This window comes from Eumetopias jubatus, unplaced genomic scaffold (genome assembly GCF_037043125.1).
Source record: "Eumetopias jubatus isolate StellerSeaLion01/CBP00866 unplaced genomic scaffold, mEumJub1_p1.0 scaffold_9, whole genome shotgun sequence".
Classification (NCBI taxonomy): domain Eukaryota; kingdom Metazoa; phylum Chordata; class Mammalia; order Carnivora; family Otariidae; genus Eumetopias; species Eumetopias jubatus.
Genome location: NW_028274815.1, coordinates 31,833,461 through 31,854,560, shown reverse-complemented (window position 1 = coordinate 31,854,560; position 21,100 = coordinate 31,833,461). Strand labels below are relative to the sequence as shown.

The window sequence follows — 21,100 nt, the reverse complement described above, 5'->3', positions numbered from 1 at the left end:
TTTTGCAATCATCTAAATAAAGTTTCTTTTGATGATATGACTATAGTGGGAAGGTAAAAATTATCTCTTGCCATTTGTAATGGCGTGGATGGAGCTAGGGAGTATAATGCTAAGTGAAATCAGTCAAGAAGGACAAATACCGTATGATTTCACTGATATGTGGTATTTAAGAAACAAAACAAATGAGCAAAGGGGGAGAGCGAAAGAGATGACAGCACAGAAAGTATTGTGTTCCCATGAAACCATTAGTACTCAGGTGGCATTTCGTTCTTAGTTATCACCATACTTAATGATTTAGATTGTTGCTCCCACTATCACATTCTTCTAGGAGTATCTGCTAAAGTGGTGGTAGAAGCCAAGATATTGAAGATCTAGGGACAAACAACATGCCTCTTTCTCTCAGCCAGGACAAAAAAACACTCTCTTGTAAGATAATACTAGTTTTTGTTTAATTTAACTGGGACACAAAGGCACTAACAAATTAATGAATTGATTGATGAATTTTTAATAACTAGGGAATATGTGTATATGGCACAAAATTGAAAAAGTATAAAAGAATATGTATTCTTTCAAGCTGTGGTTTCCAGGAATCCTGTTTCCCTCCCTGGGGGTCTGACATAGATATGTTAGGTATAGATTAGAAACTGCCATTACCAAGAGATCCCCAAATAAGGCATACAAGCAAAATGGAAGTTTGCCTTTCTCATGTAACAGTCTGGAAGTACGTGGCTCGGGCTGGGGAAGTGGCTCTGCTCCATAAAAGTCACCGAGGGACCTTGTTGCCCTGCCTTCTTTTATAGTGTTCTGTACGGTGGAAGCTGATTCAGTCCCACCTGTGTGCTCCCGCATGTGGGAAGGGAAAGAGAGAACACGGAGGGCAAACGATTTCTTTCTAAGCAATGATGCAGCAATTCCACCATCCTTTCTGCTCCTATTCCATTGGCAAGAACTTTGTCACATGGCCACACCTAGCTGCAAGGGGGGCTGGGAATGTAGTTTTTAGTCAGGTGGCTGTAAGACCAACTGAAAATGCAGAAGAGAGGTGATATAGCTGTGGGTGTCTAGAAGAAAGAATTGGGCACCAGGGTGGCTCATTTGGTTGAGTGTCCAACTCTGTTTTGGCTCAGGTCGTGATCTCAGGGTTGTGGGATCCAGCTGCATCGGGCTCCGGGCTTGGTGCAGAGTCTGCTTGGGATTCTCTCCCTCTGCCCCTCCTCCTGCTCAAGTGCTCTCTCTCTTTCTCTCTCAAATAAATAAAATCTTAAAAAAAAAAAAAAACAGTAAGGGGGCGCCTGGGTGGCTCGGTCGTTAAGCGTCTGCCTTCCACTTAGGTCATGATCCCAGGGTCCTGGGATCGAGCGCCATGTCGGGCTCCCTGCTCCGTGGGAAGCCTGCTTTTCCCTCTCCCACTCCCCCTGCTTGTGTTCCCTCTCTTGCTGTGTCTCTCTCTGTCAAATAAATAAATAAAATCTTTATAAAAAAAACAGTAAGAATCAATTCTTTCACAATGTGGCAATGATGTCAACTGGATTGTGAATCATTGAATCTGTCTCAGTATTGAATTGTAATGTCTGGCATGTTATAACTAGATGCCTTCAAAATACCAGGGATAAAGTAAATAGCAGTCAATACAGGCCTGATGCTTCATTCCTTTTCATTTCTAGATTATGTCTTTTTTTTTTTTAAAGTAGGCTCCGTGCCCAGTGTGGGGCTTGAACTCATGACCCTGAGATCGAGTCACATGCTCTACTGACGCAGCCAGCCACCACTCCAAGATCATTTATCTTCTTTAACCCATTCTTTTCTCTCTTTTATCTGAATCTGCAAGGCTGGAGCTTGGTAATCTGGAGGTGATTGGCAATCGTCCTTCCCCACTGGGCAGACTTAATCTTTTAAAGTTGTGAAGTGGGTGAAATTTATCTTTGGTGATCTCAGTTCTTTACCTCCCTTCCCTGGACATATAATAGCCATGGTGCTACTGACCATTCAGAACCCCACACCATAGGGCACATAGGGCTGCTCTCCATGGAAGGCTATGGCTGCAAAATTCTCTCTTTTTCTTACCCAACAAATACATCCTTAGTGTTCCACTTCTAGCTGGTTGATAAGGATGGGAAGTTAGGGGCAGAGAAGGGACATAAGGAGTGGTTGAAATGTTGCTGCTTGTGACAAGAACTCAATTTGTCTAGGTAGAACTATTGCCTCACCTAGTTTAAAACGACCAGAGTTTGTCTTACTGTCTGTAGGACCAAAAAAAAAAAAAAAAAAAAACTGTTTAAATTGCAGATGTATATATTGGTATTCAGGAAGAAACTATTCTAAATATTGTTTTTGTAAATTTCCACTTATTTTCTGCAAAAAAGCATTGCACACTATAGAAACAGTCAAGCAGATGGACTTTCTCTCTGTTCCCTTCCTATGGTCATTTTGATGTCATTGGCAGAAGAGCTGAAGCCATCTTAGATCTTTTTTCTTTCTTTCTTTTTTTTTTAGAGCGAGAGAGACTGTACATGTGCATGGGGGGTGGAGGCAGAGCAGGGGGAGAAGGAGAGAGAATCTTAAGCAAGCTCCATGCCCAGCTCAGAGCCTGACATAGGGCTCCATCTCAGGACCCTGAGATCATGTGAGCCAAAATCAAGAGTCAGACTCTTAACCAACTGAGCCACCCAGGTCCCTCACTACTCTTTTCTCACTGTAAATCTTAAATATAAGAGTTGACTTGGTGATATGTAAGTTGATTATACTATCTTACTTCTCACTTTTTTTTTTAAGATTTATTTACTTATTTTTAGAGAGAGAGTGAGAAGGGAGAGGGGCAGAGAGAGAGGGAATCTCAAGCAGACTCCATGCTGAGCGCAGAGCCTGATGTTGGGCTTGATCCCTGGACCCTGAGATCATGGCCTGAGCCAAAATCAAGAGTCGGATGGTCAACCAACTGAGCCACCCAGGCACCCAAGCTATCTTTAGTTCCCTACATTTGTTGCAAGAATAGTTAACATTTAAAAAAATTTTTTGCTACTAATAAAAGATTCCAAAAGAGAGTACACATATTGGCCAATACTTGTCAAAGACTCAATGACGGACATATTTATGCAAAGAGTGCAATGCTTCCCACATCACAGCGCAGGTGGAAAATATTAGTACTTGTATGACACACTGATGGGAACTGGGGCCAACTGACCTAGAGGCTCTGCCTGCACCTGCCTCACCTAACTGTCCCAAGGGTTTAAGGTAATCATTGCCTTGGCACACTCCATTCATTCGGTGGCCTGGTTGGAGAAGACTTATCTAAAATGCTGGTATTCAGGGGCGCCTGGGTGGCTCAGTTGGTTGAGCGATTGCCTTCGGCTCAGGTCATGATCCTGGAGTCCCAGGATCGAGTCCCATATCAGGCTCCCTGCTCAGTGGGGAGTCTGCTTCTCCCTCTGACCCTCTTCCCTCTTGTGCTCTGTCTCTCATTCTCTCTCTCTCAAATAAATAAATAAAATCTTAAAAAAAATAAAATGCTGGTATTCAAAATGTAGTTTTCATATCAGCAGCATCAGCATCATCTGGGTGGCTCTAAAATTTTAGAGATGCAAAATTGGGGGTGCCTGGGCGGCTCAGTCAGTTAAGCATCCAACTCTTGATTTCGGCTCAGGTCATGATCTCAGGGTCGTGGGATCAAGCTTCTCACTGGGCTCCACGCTGGGTGTGCAGCCTGCTCAAGAGTCTCTTTCTCTCTCCCTCTGCTCCTCCCCCACAACTTGCTCACTTTCCCTAAAAAAGAAGAGAGAGAGAAAGAAAGAGAATCATCCCATTAATACTCTCAATTATTCTTTAAGTATTTTAATACTTTTGGCTTAAACTTACTGGAATGAATTCTGTTCTCTGCAACTGAACTTTGACTGATATAGTCAGCTCTGTTTTCAGGACGATGCATGTAATCACTGATTTATTTAGCAAATATTTATTGAGGGTCTTCTCTGAACAGGTATTTATATATAGTATATATTATTATTTATATATAATTAAAAATTATATTCCTAAGAAAGTAGTTCCATCCAAATAGGGCAGAAAAATTAAAAGTTTCAACTCCAATCTAATCACCATAAATAATAGTTCCTATGTGCTCATTGGCCTACTGGAAAGAAGATGGGAATTTAGAGAAAAAACATTAGTTTTTCTGAACATTGCAGTAAGGACTTGCCCTGTCTCCCTCATAAAGTTTCTGTGAAAATCATATAAGGCAATGTATGTGAAACTGCTTTGTATATAGTAAAGTTCTATGCAGTGCTGGTTATTTATTTATAATTAGTAATAATAGTAAATTTATCCTACAAACTTTTAACATTGGATGCTTATGATAGCACCTTTAAAGAATACTATTTTTATTTGCCTAATTCTCAATTCAGTGCAAATTCTGATGTTCATGTAATAGCATTCTTTTCTTTTAAGATTTTATTTCTTATTTGACAGAGAGAGAGACACACAAGCGAGAGAGGGAACACAGCAGGGGGAGTGGGAGAGGGAGAAGCAGGCTCCCTGCTGAGCAAGGAGCCCGATACGGGACTCAATCCCAGGATCCTGGGATCATGACCTGGGCCGAAGGCAGACACTTAACAACAGAGCCACCCAGGCGCCCCCATGTAATGGCATTCTTAAAGATAAATCAGAGAATGACTACTTTGTGAAAGGAATTTTCACTTTTGAAAAACATTCACAATAGGAAATCTTTCAATAGATGTGCCTCATTTAATACAATTGGTTGATTGACAAATTTAAATCATACACATTTTTTTTTTAAATCATACACATTTTGGTACATCCAGTATACAAAATGAGCTTGGTTGAAAAATGTAATTACATCTTTTAAATGATCTCATTTCAAGTATGGGTGAGGAGCAAATCAAATTGCAGATCAATCTTTGAGACAAAAACATAGACATAACTTGCAAAGCTTACACGTTTTATGGGCTTCTTTTTCTTGAGCTACGAGAAAGAGGAGCTTAATTCAGACCAACAAATGTCTCGTCAGTGGCTACTATGTACAATGTTGTAGGTGATGAAGACACAAAGATGAATGAGATACAGCCATTCTCTAGGCTACAGTCCAGTCCAGCATGTCCAAAGCAGCAGCCGCTTGTACATGTGGCTATTGGTCACTTAAAATGCGATTCGTGCGACTCAGAAATAGAATTTTGCATTTTCTTTCATTTTTAACTAATTTAAATGTAGATAGCCACACGTGACTAGTGGCCACTGCATTGGATGGCACACGTCTAGCCAAACTCAAGAGCTGACATGTGGTTAGGATGCATGGGCAAAACACTTTCCTTGTCTTAAAATAAAGGTAGTCTATTGATCTTCTGGTCATAGGGGTAACGGTGGGGAAAGTGCCACAATGGTTTGGGACTGTACATTGTATCAAGAGAAACAATTATACAATTCTGTTAAAAATCCATTCCTTCTGGGACACCTGGATGGCTCAGTCCTTAAGCGTCTGCCTTTGGCTCAGGTCATGATCCCAGGGTCCTGGGATCGAGCCCCACATCGGGCTCCCTGCTCAGCAGGGAGCCTGCTTCTCCCTCTCCCACTCCCTCTGCTTGTGTTCTCTCTCTCTGTCAAATAAATAAATAAAATAAAAAAATCTTAAAAAAAATCCATTCCTTTTGATTCAAATGTCTGCTAACATATTCAGAATGCAAAGGCATTGCCAGGCCAAGAAAGCTAAAGATAGGAAAGGTTAAAAAAAAAAAAATGGAGGTCTAAAAAACCTAGTTTATCTGTTATCTTAGTATTCCTTGTAATTTTTAAAGTGGTCCCAGCATAAAAGATAGGGAAAGAATGGGTGAATTAGTAACTTTTTTTTACCAAGGAAACTTCCTTGATGGGATGAAGTGGGGTGTTTCCAAGAAATTTTTATTTTTCTCAAATTAAAAAAGAAAAGAAGAACCGAGAGCTCATACTTAACAACAAAAAGGTATTAAGTACCACTGGTCATTCCCAAATATTTTACGTTCTACACAATTGGAAATCATTGGTAGCACTTAGTACCGTTTTGTTAAGTGTGAGCAACTACTTGTTAATTTTGTTTCACTATATTTTTACATGTAAGGTGAATTTACTTTGATAAATTCTATTTACTCTCACCTGGGGATAGAAATGCTATGATTTTACTCTTTTTGCTTATTAAAATTATTTTTAAAGATATCTAAAGCACTCTCAATTCACAGGAGCTAGAGCAAAGTGGAAATAATTTAAGTATTATTTCTAAGACTAAGTGGCTATCACCGATAATAAGAATCTGAATTTTACCTGTCATTATTTGGTAGATGAGCTAGTCCTCTAAGGTAAATCTATTTTATTTTTGCTGATTTATCACAAATTGTTATTTTTTTAAAGAGGCCAAACATGGTGGCAGTTCTAGCCCCAAAGCCGATGTGCATGATGAAAGTACCTGAAAAAAGAATACCACTGTGGTTACACTTGACTACACAGCAAGCGAATAGTGCTCAGGGCACTTCCTACAGGGTGCATCCTCTTGGAACCAGTGGCTTCTTTTCACCATAACAAACCCAATGTAGATCAAATTAAAAGGGCTAGCTTGGGTACAGCACCACAGTGCCCTTTCTTGGGGATCTCTGTCAAACACAGAAGTGGTATCATCACAAATACACTCTGGATTTGACAAAGTTTCATAGGAACTAATTGATTTGTCTCCGAATGGACTTTGTTGGTGTTAAAACAGGTCTTAATTAAAATATACCTCTATGGTTTCAATCCTTTGGAAATGTGGCTCACGGGCGTGGTGTGCATAAGGGTTTTATTTACCTGATTTTGCAAGAGCTGAGGCAGGAAACAAAGTTTTATATATTCAGTGAAATAGCCGCAATATTGGAAATTGAGTTTGGGTATGAAAAGTTTATAATTTGTATCTCCAGTTTTTCAAATTATGTATCTATCACAAAATAGAGATACTTCTCTCATGATTTCTGAGCCTTTTCTATAGAAATTAAATTTAAAAATGAACATGAAAACAGCTTAATTTGTAATTTCTTATGGAAGCTAATTAAATTTCCTTGTATCAACGAAAATGGTGAAAACTATTCACGCCTTTCTAGAATTACAGCTGCATAGCCCTGGTAAAAATTAGGGAATAAACTGGTATCATGATAAGTGACTTTAAGATCTGTGTTCATGGCAGTAAAAATAAAACAATAATTAAATCATTCTTTTTGATGAAGAGTACTGGCTCTGGAATCAGATAGCTTGGATTCTAATTCTGATTCTGGTTTACTTTGTCTCTAGTGCAGGTCCCTTAACCCTTCCTGGATTGTTTCCTTTAACTGTACAATGGCCATAGTAACAATAACACCTATTAGAGGTCTTCTGTCAGAATTTGCTGACAGGACCCGTACAACGGTTAGCACAGTGCCTGGCACACTGTGAATGGCTGTTATTATTACGTGTATATTATATGTGCCTTGTTTCCTCAACTTGATTGCAAACTTTGAGAAGGCAGGGACCATCTCTTACAGTTTTCTGGTCCCTTCATCACCTAGCACACTATCTTATAAATTAACAGAGCCGGCCCTGAGATTTAAAACTAAAGGGAAACTCAGGGTTAGATTATAAAGGACCTTGACTATCAGTTTCCCTAGGGCTGCTCTGGACCTGTCTCCCACTCTTGTAGAGCCCCTGAATCCACTTGGAGCTGTGGCAATGGTAGTTCATGGCCATTTCTTAGCCTAATCAAGAGCAGCCAATCCAATTGAGCATCCAGACAATCAGCCAAAGGCCTGAGGCTATATGTAGTGCAACAGAAATTCCAGATGGTCGTGGCACTTAGGAGCTGTTTCTGGCTTTCTTAGGCATTTCTGGCTGCTGGGTGGTGTATAATTTCTTTATCTCATCTAAGTTAAATCATGCAGAGTATAATTTATGCCCTCCTTCTTTAGCTCTTCTCATGAGGTAGAGAGCTAGCTAGCATTTTCCTTATCAAAAGACTTATTGTCACTGAGTAACTTATCAGCAACAAGCTCACAGATAACCCATGGACAATGTACTGATCTATGTCCTTTAAACATGCTTTCTATGTTTTACTTCTTCAGTTTTTTTATTGAACAGTTTGAGCTATTCCAAAAAAGAACAAAGTTTCATGCTGGTACTTCGTATTTAGAATTTAAACTTAAATTCTGTTTATCAAAATTACCTACCTTCTGGGGTGCCTGGCGGCTCAGTCGGTTAAGCGGCTGCCTTTGGCTCAGGTCATAATCCCAGGGTCCTGGGATCGAGCAGGGAGCCCGCTTCTCCCTCTCCCTCTGCCTGCCTCTCTGCCTACTTGTTCTCTCTCTGTATCTCTCTGCCAAATAAATAAACAAAATCTTTAAAATTATCTACCTTCTGTTAGTAAACACTGAGTATAGCAACAATGTTTGGCAAGGCTTGGTTTCTTTATGGATTAATGTGAGAATTGCATTTTAACCTGGTATAATCTAGGAGTTGGAGGCAGGCTTTGAGAATTTAATATTTTCACCATCACTATAAAATATTTGGAAAGTTTGGATAAGGCCTTCCTTCTGGCTCTTCTCATTCTTCCCAGTGCCAGTAATATTTCCTCATGTAGCTGGCACTGTAGCTCCCTCTTGGATATTTTTCTTTTTTTTTTTTTTAAGATTTTATTTATTTGACACAGAGAGAGCTAGAGAGAGCTAGAGACAGAGAGCAAGCACAAGCAGGGGAAACGGCAGGAAGGGGAGAAGCAGGCTCCCAGCTCAGCAGGGAGCCTGATGTGGGGCCTGATGTGAGCCTGGGATCATGACCTGAGCCGAAGGCAGCGCACTGAGCCACCCAGGCGCCCCATCCTCTTGGATATTTCTTTTGTCCACTTCCATTCTATCTTAATTTAAAAAATAAATTCCTAAAAATTTTTTAGTTCTATTTTGTCAGTGTACACTTGCAGCTGCACACAAATTTGATTATAAGCTCTATGGTGCTGTGAAAAGCTTGGAATTTTTCCCCCCAAAATGACAGGCAGTGTAAATTACAAAGTACAAAATAGTGTTGTTAAAGCACTGCCAGCAATAAATAAAAACGGCTTTTTGGGAAGAAATAACTTTGGAAATGAGGGAGAATGAGGCGGGAGGAGGAAACGGTCCACATACACAGTTAGGAAAAAGCCACATTTAGAGGAGCATCTGAGGGATAAGGACAATGGAAACACGTAAGGCATCTTGATCCAAGGCAGTCCTCCAAGGGGTAAGTCACAGAGGGTAGTTAGGTTGTGTTAGATTTGTTAGTTTCTTTCCTGAAAGATACTGGACTTTTATTTCCCAAGGACCTCAGCCCACCCCTTCAGCATTGCTGAGTACCTAACTTGTGCCAGGGATCTGCAGAGGAACTGGATTTGCAAAGGTGAAAAAAGAGCACAGTTTGCCTTCAAGCCTTTCTAGTCTTTAAAACAGAACACCCTAAGAGGTAAGTATAAAGGGCCCTGCTGGAAAAAGAGAAAGCAGCTAGAAGCTTGGAAGAGTCCTCTGGGCTCCACGGAGGAAGTGAGTTGTGGTCCGAAGGACAAACAGAATTTTGTTAGGTTTTTGTATCTTTCAAAAATAAACGATAATGTGAAATAAAGAGATCATCCCGAAAGGAAAGGGTTGGGATGAAGGATGACGTATTATATGGAAGATTTAAAACACATCTAACTGGAGCAGGAACTTAAACACACCAGTCAGGAAAGAGGGGTCTAGATGATAAATGGGTGCTAACTGATTAAACTGATTAAACTGACATTCACCCCCGTGCAGCGTCTTCTTCAGACTTGCACCTTGCGAAATGTACATCTTGACTGCTGTTCTTGAAAATCCAGTTAGGGGCGGGAAGACAGTGCACCCACTTTCATCAGATTTTGCACACAAAATAGAAGGCTACTTTCATGGTTCCAAACCCTTTTCTCCGCTTAGCCTCTGTAGTTTTAAGGGCTGTACGAGGTCTATCTGCAGGGATTTTAGAGGTTTTCCTCAGCCTTTTCTGAAGAGAAGTAATAAAAGCATTTAAATTAGCGGGAGGGCGGTTAACACCCGCAGCCCTGGCCCCACTGCACGCCTCACCGCCCGCGGGGGTTCACGCCGCGCCTGCCTTCGGCTGAGTCCAACAGCGCTAACGGCCGCAGGGCAGCAACGGCTCCCGGGCAGCGCGCGGCGAGCGTTGTGCGTCCAGGACTCGCAGGCCAGCGGCGAGTTCACAAGGCGCAGGGAGGGGGGCGAGGCCGAGCCGTGGGCGGCTCTTGACGAACAGTCCTTCCGGCCAATTGGAAGCCTGGTCGACTTTTCCCCCTGCCAATAGGGAGCAGGACCCAGGCTGAGGGGCGCTTCCCGCGGGCTGCGGCTGGATTCGATCCTGCGCGGCGGCTGCTAAGGCGGGGGCGGAGGCTCGGTCTGGGCGGCAGGGAGCGGATTAGGGGAGGAGGGAAGACCGGAAGCCACGGTCGCGTCCCCATCCTTAGATTCGCTCCCCCGGGCTGGGAGCGGAGACGGAGGAGGAGGGAGAGGCTGAATGTTGGCTCCGTAATAAAGGGGAGCGGCCGCTCCGGAGCCTCCTCCCGGGGCGCCCCCCTCATTCCGCCCGCTCCCTGCACCCACCCAGCTCCTGGGCGCCCGGCCCCCGAGGCCGGCCCGGCAGCACAGACCTTCGCTGGAGAGACTCGGCCAGTGGCGGGGACTGGCCGGCGGCGTCCGAGGCCCGCGCCCCGCCGCCACCCCCACCCGCTAGCCCGCCGGTCCCTCTGGCCGCCGCCATGTCCTCCTCCTCATCCTCTCCCAGGGAGACGTACGAGGAGGACCGCGAGTACGAGAGCCAGGCCAAGCGCCTCAAGACCGAGGAGGGGGAGATCGACTACTCGGCCGAGGAAGGCGAGAACCGCCGGGAAGCGACGCCCCGGGGCGGGGGCGATGGCGGCGGCGGCGGCGGCGGCCGGAGCTTCTCACAGCCGGTAACAAAGCGCGGCGCCCCGTCCCCTGTGCCTGGCGGCTTCTCGGGAAAGCAGGGCCCAGCGGCGGGAACTCGGCCCCGGGGCCTTCCGCGCGCCCAGTTTCCCTCTGCTGCTGCGCTGACCCGGTCGGGAAGCGCCGGCTCCTCTCTTTAGGGCTTTTATTTTTTGCCCTACCTGTTTCCCGCATCCCGACCGCGAACCCGGCTCCGGCCTGGCTGCAGGCCCCGCGTGCGAGTTGTCTGCCGGCCCCGAACTTGGGGAGGGTAGCCGGGCGGGGGCGGCGGGGCGGCTTTGCTTCCGCTCCGGGGGGGCCTTTGGTGCGCGATTAGCTCTTTGTTAGTTTAACTCCTCCGGCGGCTGGCCGGCGTCGTGACGACCCTCTCTCCCCCTTCTGCCCCTGTGCCCGCAGCATCCGCGCGCCCGTCTCGGTCACAGGATGGTTGCGTGGGTTCTGCCGGGGTCTCTCTTCGTCTGGGTCCTGAGCAGAGCCGTAACCGAATGACAAATTGCGCTCAGGCGCTCACCCCCTAGTTCTGAAGGTTTAATTTCAGAATTTTTATTCTTGGAAGGCATGGCGTGCCTGCTTTGTCACCCAGTTTTATGGTTATTACTCAGTACAGATTTTAGCTCTTCGATTAAAAAAAAAAAGGTGTTGGTAGGTGTTAACACCACCCTTATTTTCCAAATAAAACGAATCTGAAAATCACATCAGCTGTTCGTTGACCCTTTATTCCATATTTGCCCCACGAAAGGAGAAACTGAACTCGGAACTGCATTAAACACACATTCCTGCATTCTTGTTGCTCTTATCAGAAATGTGAGCTGGAGGCAGAAGGAATGTGAAAATCGTCTTATCCACAGCGAGTAGTAGTAACTCAGCTTCAGTTGCATGGAGACTTTAAGGAAACAAAGCAAAGCAAAAGTTTTTGCCCTTTTTTGGTGCACTTAAGATGCCTTAATGGCTTAGATGACCTTTAAACATTTATCACATTTTAATTGTGATTTTTTGAAAGGAAGCTTTACCTGAAGTTTAAGAAATTGTACACGTATATTCTACTTAGAATGTTTAATAAAAGTATTAAGAGGCAAATTATAAGCCTTTTAGCTATTGTTTGAATTTTTATGTAAAAAATTCAGGTCAGTAGTCCCCAGTGTTGAGTTTCCAAATATGAAACAGGGACACATACGTTTCAACCCATTAGAAAAAAGGAACTTCTTCTTCCTCTAAATAAATGTTTCCTTATGGGGGCGCCTAGGTGACTCAGTCCTTAAGCGTCTGCCTTTCGCTCAGGTCATGATCCCAGAGTCCTGGGGTCGAGCCCCACAACGGCTCCCTGCTTGGCGAGAGGCCTGCTTTTCCCTCTCCCACTCCCCCCTGCTTGTGTTCCCTCTCTCGCTGTCTCTCTCTGTCAAATAAGATCTTTTAAAAAAAAATAAATGTTTCCTTATGGCTAGATATGGCTTCTGATTTTTGTGCCTATGTATTTGGAATATTCAAAATGTAGCTTGGGCATGTGAATAAAAAATGCATGTTTTCTTAAAGTTTCAGTTCAAAGCCAATTCCACTGTGGAATTTGGAAGCAGGAATACTGTAACTGATATTTTAGATGGAGCCGATGGATCAGTGTTATTTCTTTTGCCGAAAATCCTAAGTTTTTTGTGTAGTAGCATGAAATGTCTTCCATTAAGTGTCTTGAAAAGATACTTTAATCTTTTTATGAAAAAATTTTTTGGAAAAATAGATTAGATGTTAAGGCAATAGTATTATTTTGGATGTTGGGAAGAAAATAATACATAATTAATATATCCAAAGTGAATTGTATCTGGCAGTGGAAATAGCACTGGGCAGGGCTTGGGGAGAGTCAGAAGTCTTAGCTAGCATACAATATGTACCTTAGGGAAAGTCCGTTAACTACTACTCTTGAGTTCGCTTAGTCTGTAAAATATAAAAGTTGAACCTTTCCATACCTGAAGTTGTAGTTCAGTGATTACTGTAATGCAGCTTTTAAATTACCCAAGCAGAAACTGCTATATGCAGATTGAGTTATAAATTCTAATTTTTGTTTATTTTACTGTTGTTTTGTTTCTTAGGAGAGAGTGAACTGCTTTTATTTAACTGTAGAACCAATACTGCACTGTGAAATCTAATGAAGGTTTATTTTTCCTGTTTTAAACCTTTTTATTCATGTAAATTTTGGTACTATTTTGAAAGTATTGCAACTATGGAAACATGTACATAATAAAATTTTATTAGGATAGGCATTCCCTGGATAGAAGTTCAATGTCTAGTGCGTCTTCAGCCAGAAATACGGTAATTCATCTAACTAAAATGAGTTTGGCTCAACCTCAGTTGTCCTCCAGTCCAGCCAGGGAAGAAATACCTTGTGGTCAAACTGTTAAAAACAACAGTAAATGCAGATTAGGTACAATGATAAGCAATCTTTTGAACTCCAGTTGGAGGTTTGTAAGGTGCAAAGTAAGACTTTAAAAATTTATATTACTTAGCTTTAGATAATTAAGTTTCCACAAGTGCTTTAATAATGTATTAATTAGATTTAAAGAGGAAAGTGAGTATTTAAGAAAAGCAGTGTTGGGGTGCCTGGGTGGCTCAGTCAGTTAAGCGTCTCACTCTTGATTTCCGCTCAGATCCTGATCTCAGGGTCGTGAGATAAAGCCCCACCTCAGGCTCTGCGCTTAGAGTCTATTTGTCCCTCTCCCTCTGCTCCACCCCTCTTACGTGCTCTCTGTCAAATAAATCTTTTAGAAAAAGAGAAGTAGTGTTTTTACAAATGCCTATTTAAAGAAGAGTTGATCATTGTGAATGATCATGATGTGTTAAGGTGTATAGAGAAATGAGTTAGAAAAAAAGAAATGCGTTAGCAGGTTGGATATGAGAAATAAGACACTCTTCAAATTTATGGCTTCTGGCACTTAATTTGAAGATCAAAAATTCCTAGAGTGTTTCAGATTCACTGGGCTGCATTGTTGAACAAAGCTGGATTATGGAGGTTTGTGCTATGTATTATACAATTTATTCTTAGAGAGTGAGTGGTGTTCTTAAATTTAGCAGGACCTTCAAGATCATATTAATGGTAAATTTCTGTATCTGCTTATTTTTAAGAAAGCAGCTTGACTTCCAAATATTAGGGTTTTACTTGGCAAAACCAGTTGAGGAATTAAATTGGGAGGTTACATAGAAAAGATCTGCTTTTATAAAGACCGGTATCAATAAAGATTTATGGAGTGCTAATTCATTTTGGAGACTTTCAAGTTTTTCTTTTATTCTATTCTGCCATTGAGTAAACAGGCAAATTGGGTTGTTAAAGTGGTTTGTTTGCTGATGAGGTGAAAATTTAAGTTTCTCAACTTTTAATAAATAGACTTACAAGATGGCAAAATGCCAAGATAAAAGTGTAGCTCCTAGGATTTTCTAATGGTATATATGAGGTAGAGAATCTAGTTTGAATTTAAGATGCACTTCTATACTTTTAAGGTCTGAATTACAGAGATGCATAGGGATATTATGATGGCTTATTGGATGAATATGGGATGGGAGATGAGATGAGGTCACTTTGTTAGCTTAACTCCCACAGGAAAAGTTTAGAGGCTGACAGTGAGCATAGTAACTACACCCTGGGCAATAAAAAAGTTAAAGGATGTGTGCCCTGGAGGTAAGTGTCAGCGTCTCGAGGCAATAACGTTCTCTGTCTGCTTTAGCTAAGCTGTTGCAGTAGAGTGAGGATTTTCTGGCTTGGCATTAGGAAAGAAGTGAAAAGGAGTAGATTTTACCATTTTTTGGTTTTAACAAGTCACTGTATTTCTTCGTGTTAGTACATACAGTGAAAAGAGCTGCTAATAGAGCCATAAGCCCAACCAGGGCAGGTGTCTTGGATCTGCTGCCAACATGCTTTGTGACTTAACCTCTCTGGAACTCAACGATCACATGAAAAGATTGGATTAGATGATCACTGTGATCTCTTAACGCATCAAAAAACAATACTTGAGCCCTTTTTGTGTGCTAGGTGCTGTTCTCAGTGATGGAGATATAAAAGTTTTAAAAAAAATTCCATATCTAAAAATCTGTGATTCTACATCATTTAGTGCTTTTTTTTTTTTTTTTGCCTCTATGAATTGAATACAACTTTCAAAGCTTGTAGTTGTAGCCACAGCAACAATTCAGGTGAGCTTAAGCAAAACAAAAAGTTGGCAGAGATAGGGAGTTTATTGGCCCATGTAACTGAGAAAGCCAGATTGTGGCAGTGGTTTCAGGCATGGCTGGATCTAGGGATTTAGATAATGTCACTGAGACTTGATTCTGTATGCTCTCTTTCCTCTATGTAGTTATAAAGCTAGACTTACATTTTTTTTTTTAAGATTTTTATTTATTATCAGACAGAGACACAGCGAGAGAGGGAACACAAGCAGGGGGAGTGGGAGAGGGAGAAGCAGGCTTCTTGAGGAGCGGGGAGCCTGATGCGGGGCTCGATCCCAGTATCTGGGGATCATGTCCTGAGCTGAAGGCAGATGCTTAATGACTGCGCCACCCAGGCACCCCTAGACTTATATTCTTACAGCTAGCAAGTGGAGAACACCGTTCTCCCCAGTGTCCGTATGTATCCCTTCTAATCAACACTTTTTATCTTCTCTCTCCCTGCAACTAATCACTGGGCTACCTCTGAAATTGGTCAGGCATGACTGTGTGATTGAGAATACCAGTGGAGTAACAGAGTTCCAGGTGTGTGTGTGTGTGCGTGTATGTGTGTATGTGTTTAATCAGAAGAAAGGGGTTCTGGGTAGGCAAAACCAAATAATTTCTACTACATGAGCAAAAAAGCAGAGATTTTTTTTTAATTAAAATTTTTTAATTTAAAAAAAGTTTATTTTTTTATTTTTTAAAGATTTTATTTGAGAGAGAAAGAGAGCACGGGAGGGGGGAGGGTCAGAAGGAGAAGCAGACTCCCCGCTGAGCAGGGAGCCCAATGCGGGGTTTGATCCCGGGACTCTGGGATCATGACCTGAGCCGGAGGCAGATGCTTAACCAACTGAGCCACCCAGGCTCCCCAAAAGCAAAGATTTTTTAGTTATTTGAATCATATGGCTGTTCTTTTTAATCTTTGTTATGTGATCAAGTGTACCTAAAAACTTTAAGAAAATTAAAGGGTTTCCCATATTTTGGGTCTGCTGTATTGTTTCTTTAGGAAAAAAAAACAGAAACGGGTGCCTGGGTGACTCAGTTGTTTAAGTGTCCAACTTTTGATTTTGGCTCAGGTCATCATCTCAGGGTGGTGGGATCGGGCCCACGTTGGGCTCCATGCTGTGCATGTAGCTGCTTAAGATTCCCCCCCCCTTTCTCCCTCTCTAAAAAAAAAAAAAAAGAAAAAAAGAAGTAGGGGTGCCTGGGTGGCTCAGATGGTTAAGTGTCTGCCTTCGGCTCAGGTCATGATCCCAGGGTCCTGGGATTGAGCCCTGCATCGGGCTCCCTGCTAGGTGGGGAGCCTGCTTCTCCCTCTGCCTCTGCCTCTCTCTCTCTCTCTCTCTCTCTCTGACTCTCATGAATAAATAAATAAAACATTTTAAAAAAAAAGTAAAGAGATGTGATTGTTTAATAAGAAAAATTGTAACACTCTAAGCATAGTGTGAGTTAAAAGATATTCGCAGGTGCCCCTTAAAACACCTTTTTTCTTCATTTGTATGAACAAGCCAAATAAAAGGGATATAATGTTGATAAATTCTAATGCATCCAGAGAATGATTACCAGAATGGAAAAGACACTTGAAATCACATTATAAGAGGAATGACAGAAGAATCTGGGGCTATTTAGCCTGAAGGGTATATTTAGGTATGGTTTGAGTAATCATTACAAATAATTGGAAGGTTATCATGTAGAAGAGGGAAATGTAGATAAGGGCAGTGGGCACCATTTAATATTTCTTGAACCCTTGCTAAATACATCTTGCACTGTGCTAGACATTTTATATTTGTTGTTCCACTTATTTACTGTAACCTTACATGATATGGATTTTTTTTTTTTTAATAGTGAAACCGAGGCTGGAAAAGGTAATTAGCCTAAGATCAGTGAGCCAGTAAGTGTCCAAAGATTCAAATGCTTGTCTGACTTCAAAGGCCATTTTGGATACAAAACCACAGAAAGACAGATTTGGGTATATATTATGAAGAATTTTCTAGAAATATAGTGGATTGTCTCATGAGTAGTATGTTTCTTGTCATTGGAGGTGTGTAAGGAGAAGCTGGATAATCACTTGGCAGTGGTTCTGTGTCTGGTGTTGGGGTATGAATTATTGGAATTTGAGGTTGGTCTTTTTTAATCCTGTAATTATAAGAGGGCCGAAGAAGGCTGTTCATTTGCTCTTAAGCATGTGTTGTGCTATTAAGCATGTGTTGTGCATGGAGATGTCGGGAAAACAAAAAAGCCTAATAAGGACGTTGTGCCTGGCCTTTACTGGTTTACAGTTGTTGCTTTACTATGTGAAGAGACATTAATGGGCCCTTTTTTTTTCTTTTTATTAACATATAATGCATTATTTCAGGGGTACATGTCTCTGATTCATCAGTCTTACACAATTCACATGCTCACCATAGCACATACCCTCCCCAATGTCCATCAACCAGCCACCCGATCCCTCCCACCCCCCTCCACTCCAGCAACCCTCAGTTTGTTTCCTGAGATTAAGAGTCTCTTATGGTTTGTCTCCTCCTCCAGTTTCGTCTTGTTTCATTTTTCCCTCCCTTCCCCTATGATCCTCTGCCTTGTTTCTCAAATTCCTTGTATCAGTGAGATCATATGGTAATTGTCTTTCTCTGATTGCCTTAATTTGCTTAGCATAATACCCTCTAGTTCCATCCATGTCATTGCAAATGGCAGGATTTCATTTTTTGATGGCTGCCTAATATTCCATTATATATATACACATCACATCTTTATCTAATGGGCCCTTATTCCTCTCAGAATCTTCATTTATACTCTCTTGAGCTTCCCTTCTCTTCAGAAGAGTGTGGTCTTCAATCAGCAATAGTTAAAATTTGCACTTAAAGTTGGTATTATTAGAGTTGGTCCTTGAGATAGCCTTTAAGGGGCTAGGAGTTTGGAATGGTTATGACTAGACTGGTCTATAGCCTGCAAAGGGGACCAAATAATGCCTCCATTATAGTTGACAAAGTTTGCCTAAAGAAGGGATAGAGTAATTAAAAAAGAAAAAACGTATATGTAAAGTGAAGGCATGCCTTCATTTGCTAAGTGCTCACTTGGAATATTGTTTTTAGTCTGATAAGTAATCAGTATAAATAGATCAGGAGGGAGCCTAGATAACTAAATATTTGAAATGGAAGGACTTTGGGCTTCTGTATGAGAAAGGATTAAAAACTTTTCAAACTGGAGAAGACATGATCAAAGTGTTAATACGTGGATGGGGTAAATAATACTGATTTAGTCACCAATTTAGGAATTGGTTGGTGCTTTAAAAAGGTAATTTTAGGGTAAGTAAAAGAAGTACAGATGATTTCAGATTTCTTACCACCAGTATGTAGCATAGGTAGAGATAAGAAAATACGGATTTGAGAAAAGTTTTAGGGGGCACCAGGGTGGCTCAGTTGGTTAAGCATCTGACTCTTGATTTTGCCTCAGGTCATGATTGAACCCCAACGTTGGGCTCTGCCCTGAGTGTGGAGCCTGCTTAAATTAAGATTCTCTCTCCCTTTTTCTCTACCCCCCTTCCCCTCCTTGTGCACACTCTCTCTCTCTCTCTCTCCAAACAAACAACCCCCAAAACTTTTAATATTGGGGGCAAAAGGGGTGGTAAAAATATTGTTTGAAAAGATACCACTAATATATCAGATTTATATTTGGAAACAACCCTAGGATTTTTTTCTTTTTTTCTTTAAGCAGAAGGGATAAAAAATTTTTAAGTTCAGGAAAAGGGGACATAATATAAAGATTAGAGAAATGTCAAGGTAGTTAAACTCATGAATAGCAGATTCACTGAGTGGGAATTAGGAAGATACAAGGCGAATAGGATATGTTCTCTGCCTTGAAGTTCAGATAATTGTATCCTCCCCTAAGTACCATGTTGTTTGCATTTAATAGCTTCTAGCTTCTGAAGAATGACTTAAGTCTTGAACTGTTCCATTTGGGAAATAAAATTAAATAATAATATATTAATATCATATTTTTGAGGGATTTTTAAAAATTGGTCCTATAATCCATTTCTTTGTGAGAAGACCAATTTGAAAAATAGTCATATTTTTTAGCGTTGTATTCAAGATAGTGGTTATCCACGATGGGAAGGGAGGTAGGAGATATATTCAGCTGATTGGTAGTGTTTTATTTATTAAACTGGGTGGTGAGTTAATGACTGTTTATACTGTTCTTCATACCTTATTGTAGGCCTTAAATATTATATAATAAAATAATTTCCCAACTTTTTATTATGTGAAATATTCAATTACATATGCCCTTCACCTAGATTCAGCAGTTTTTAGCATTTTGCCATTTGGGATTTTATCTCCATATGTGTATATCTATATTTATATGCATTTTTCCCCCTAAACTGTGAAAGTAACTTGTACACACCATAACAATCCATCCCTAAATATCCCAGCTTTTCTAAGAATAAGGATATTCTTTTCACATAAACATTACCATTATAATGGTACCTAAGACAATAAATAGTTCTGTCACATAATATAATATCCTGTCTGTATTTAAATTTCTCCAATTGTCCGTAAGATGTCTTTTATAGCAGTTTTTCTCTATTATAAAATAAAGACTCAAGTAATGCCTTTGGTTGTTGTCTCTCTTTAGTCTTAATCTAAAATCTTCCACTTTTTTTATACTAACTTTTTGAAGAGTCTTGGCCAATGTAGTTTTCTTCTGCACATTCACCTTCACCAGCTGATTTCTAAGGATCAACTGAGATGACGGTCTTATTTCTTGAAGTTTATTGTTGTCTTATTGTTTTTAGAGTAAAACTTGTTTAAACTTTAAATATGTGTTCCGAATTAGGTTTTCAGGTGTGATTTAGAGCTCTTTTCCTGCACTGTTCAGTTATATTTAGTAGCTTAATGATGATAATGCATATTTGGTTGTTGAGTTTCACTTAGGCAGAGTCTCATTTGTTAAGGTTGTTAATAGAGTGTTTGGTTACATAGTGTACAATCAGAATGATTCATTTCAAACTTAGTGGCATGTAATGAATATCTGCTTGACCATAGAAAAGACTCAGCATAAGCAATTCAAATGAAATTCCAACTATTGAATTAGTATTTGCAGAGGACTGAATTTATTTGTTGAATTTGACAGTAGCATAAGAGAGTAGTCCCATGGTTGCTTTATATATTTAAGTCAGCTCTTTTCTTTAAGCCATGATGTAATTTTTTTATTGGCAGGGCACAGGACTGTTATATTTTTCTAATAGTCTTTATAGTAAAGAGAAATTGGTGAGTCTTTTAAAATAGTCATAAAGAGATTAAACTTTCTTAAAATGATTAAGTTTTAAAGGTAAAACATTTGTGCTTTTAGTCTCTTTGTAGGAGAAAAAAACCTTTCATTTAATAGATTTTTTTGGTGTGTGTATATGGAGCATATGTGGAAGTCATTTCTGAAGTGAAATAAGAGAGGTGCCCAGTAGCTAGTTGTAAATACAGATTTTTGTCTTAATAGAAGTTGAATAAGTAAATGAGAGAGCTCTTTTCATTTTCAAAGTAATTCTCATACATAGTCCATATACTTATATTAAAACTGCCTCCTAGGAGTACTCAGAGATACACAGCACTCCGTAAAAGCCCTGGAAGGCTTGCATTTTTGAGTGTTACTTGTTCATCAATAGAGATGGTACCTTGTATAAATTTAAGTTGTCAAGTGTAGTGCGTCGGGCTCCCTCCTCGCAGGAAACTGCTTCTCTCTTTCCTCCCTGCTCTGCTCTCTCTCACTATCTGTCTGTCTCTCAAATAAATAAATAAAATCTTAAAAAAAAAAAAGAGCTTCAAATTATAGTGGGACTCGATAACCAATTAAACAAGGACAAAAGAGGATATAAATAAAGTTTACAATCTTTATATTAAACATTTTAAATTGGGACTTTTTGTTCATTTGGACTACTTGAAATTTTTATT

General features: G+C 40.7%; 1 protein-coding gene across 1 annotated transcript in view; it reads left to right on the top strand.

The window, feature by feature from the left end:
- The first annotated feature begins 10,393 nt into the window (after positions 1-10,393).
- HNRNPLL (heterogeneous nuclear ribonucleoprotein L like) overlaps positions 10,394-21,100 on the top strand; it is a 37,949-nt gene continuing 27,242 nt past the window's right edge. Inside the window, exon 1 of the mRNA XM_088026398.1 lies at positions 10,394-10,972. Coding sequence (XP_087882524.1) covers positions 10,778-10,972 — 195 coding nt within the window. The 5' untranslated portion in view covers positions 10,394-10,777. The remainder of the gene's footprint in view (positions 10,973-21,100) is intronic.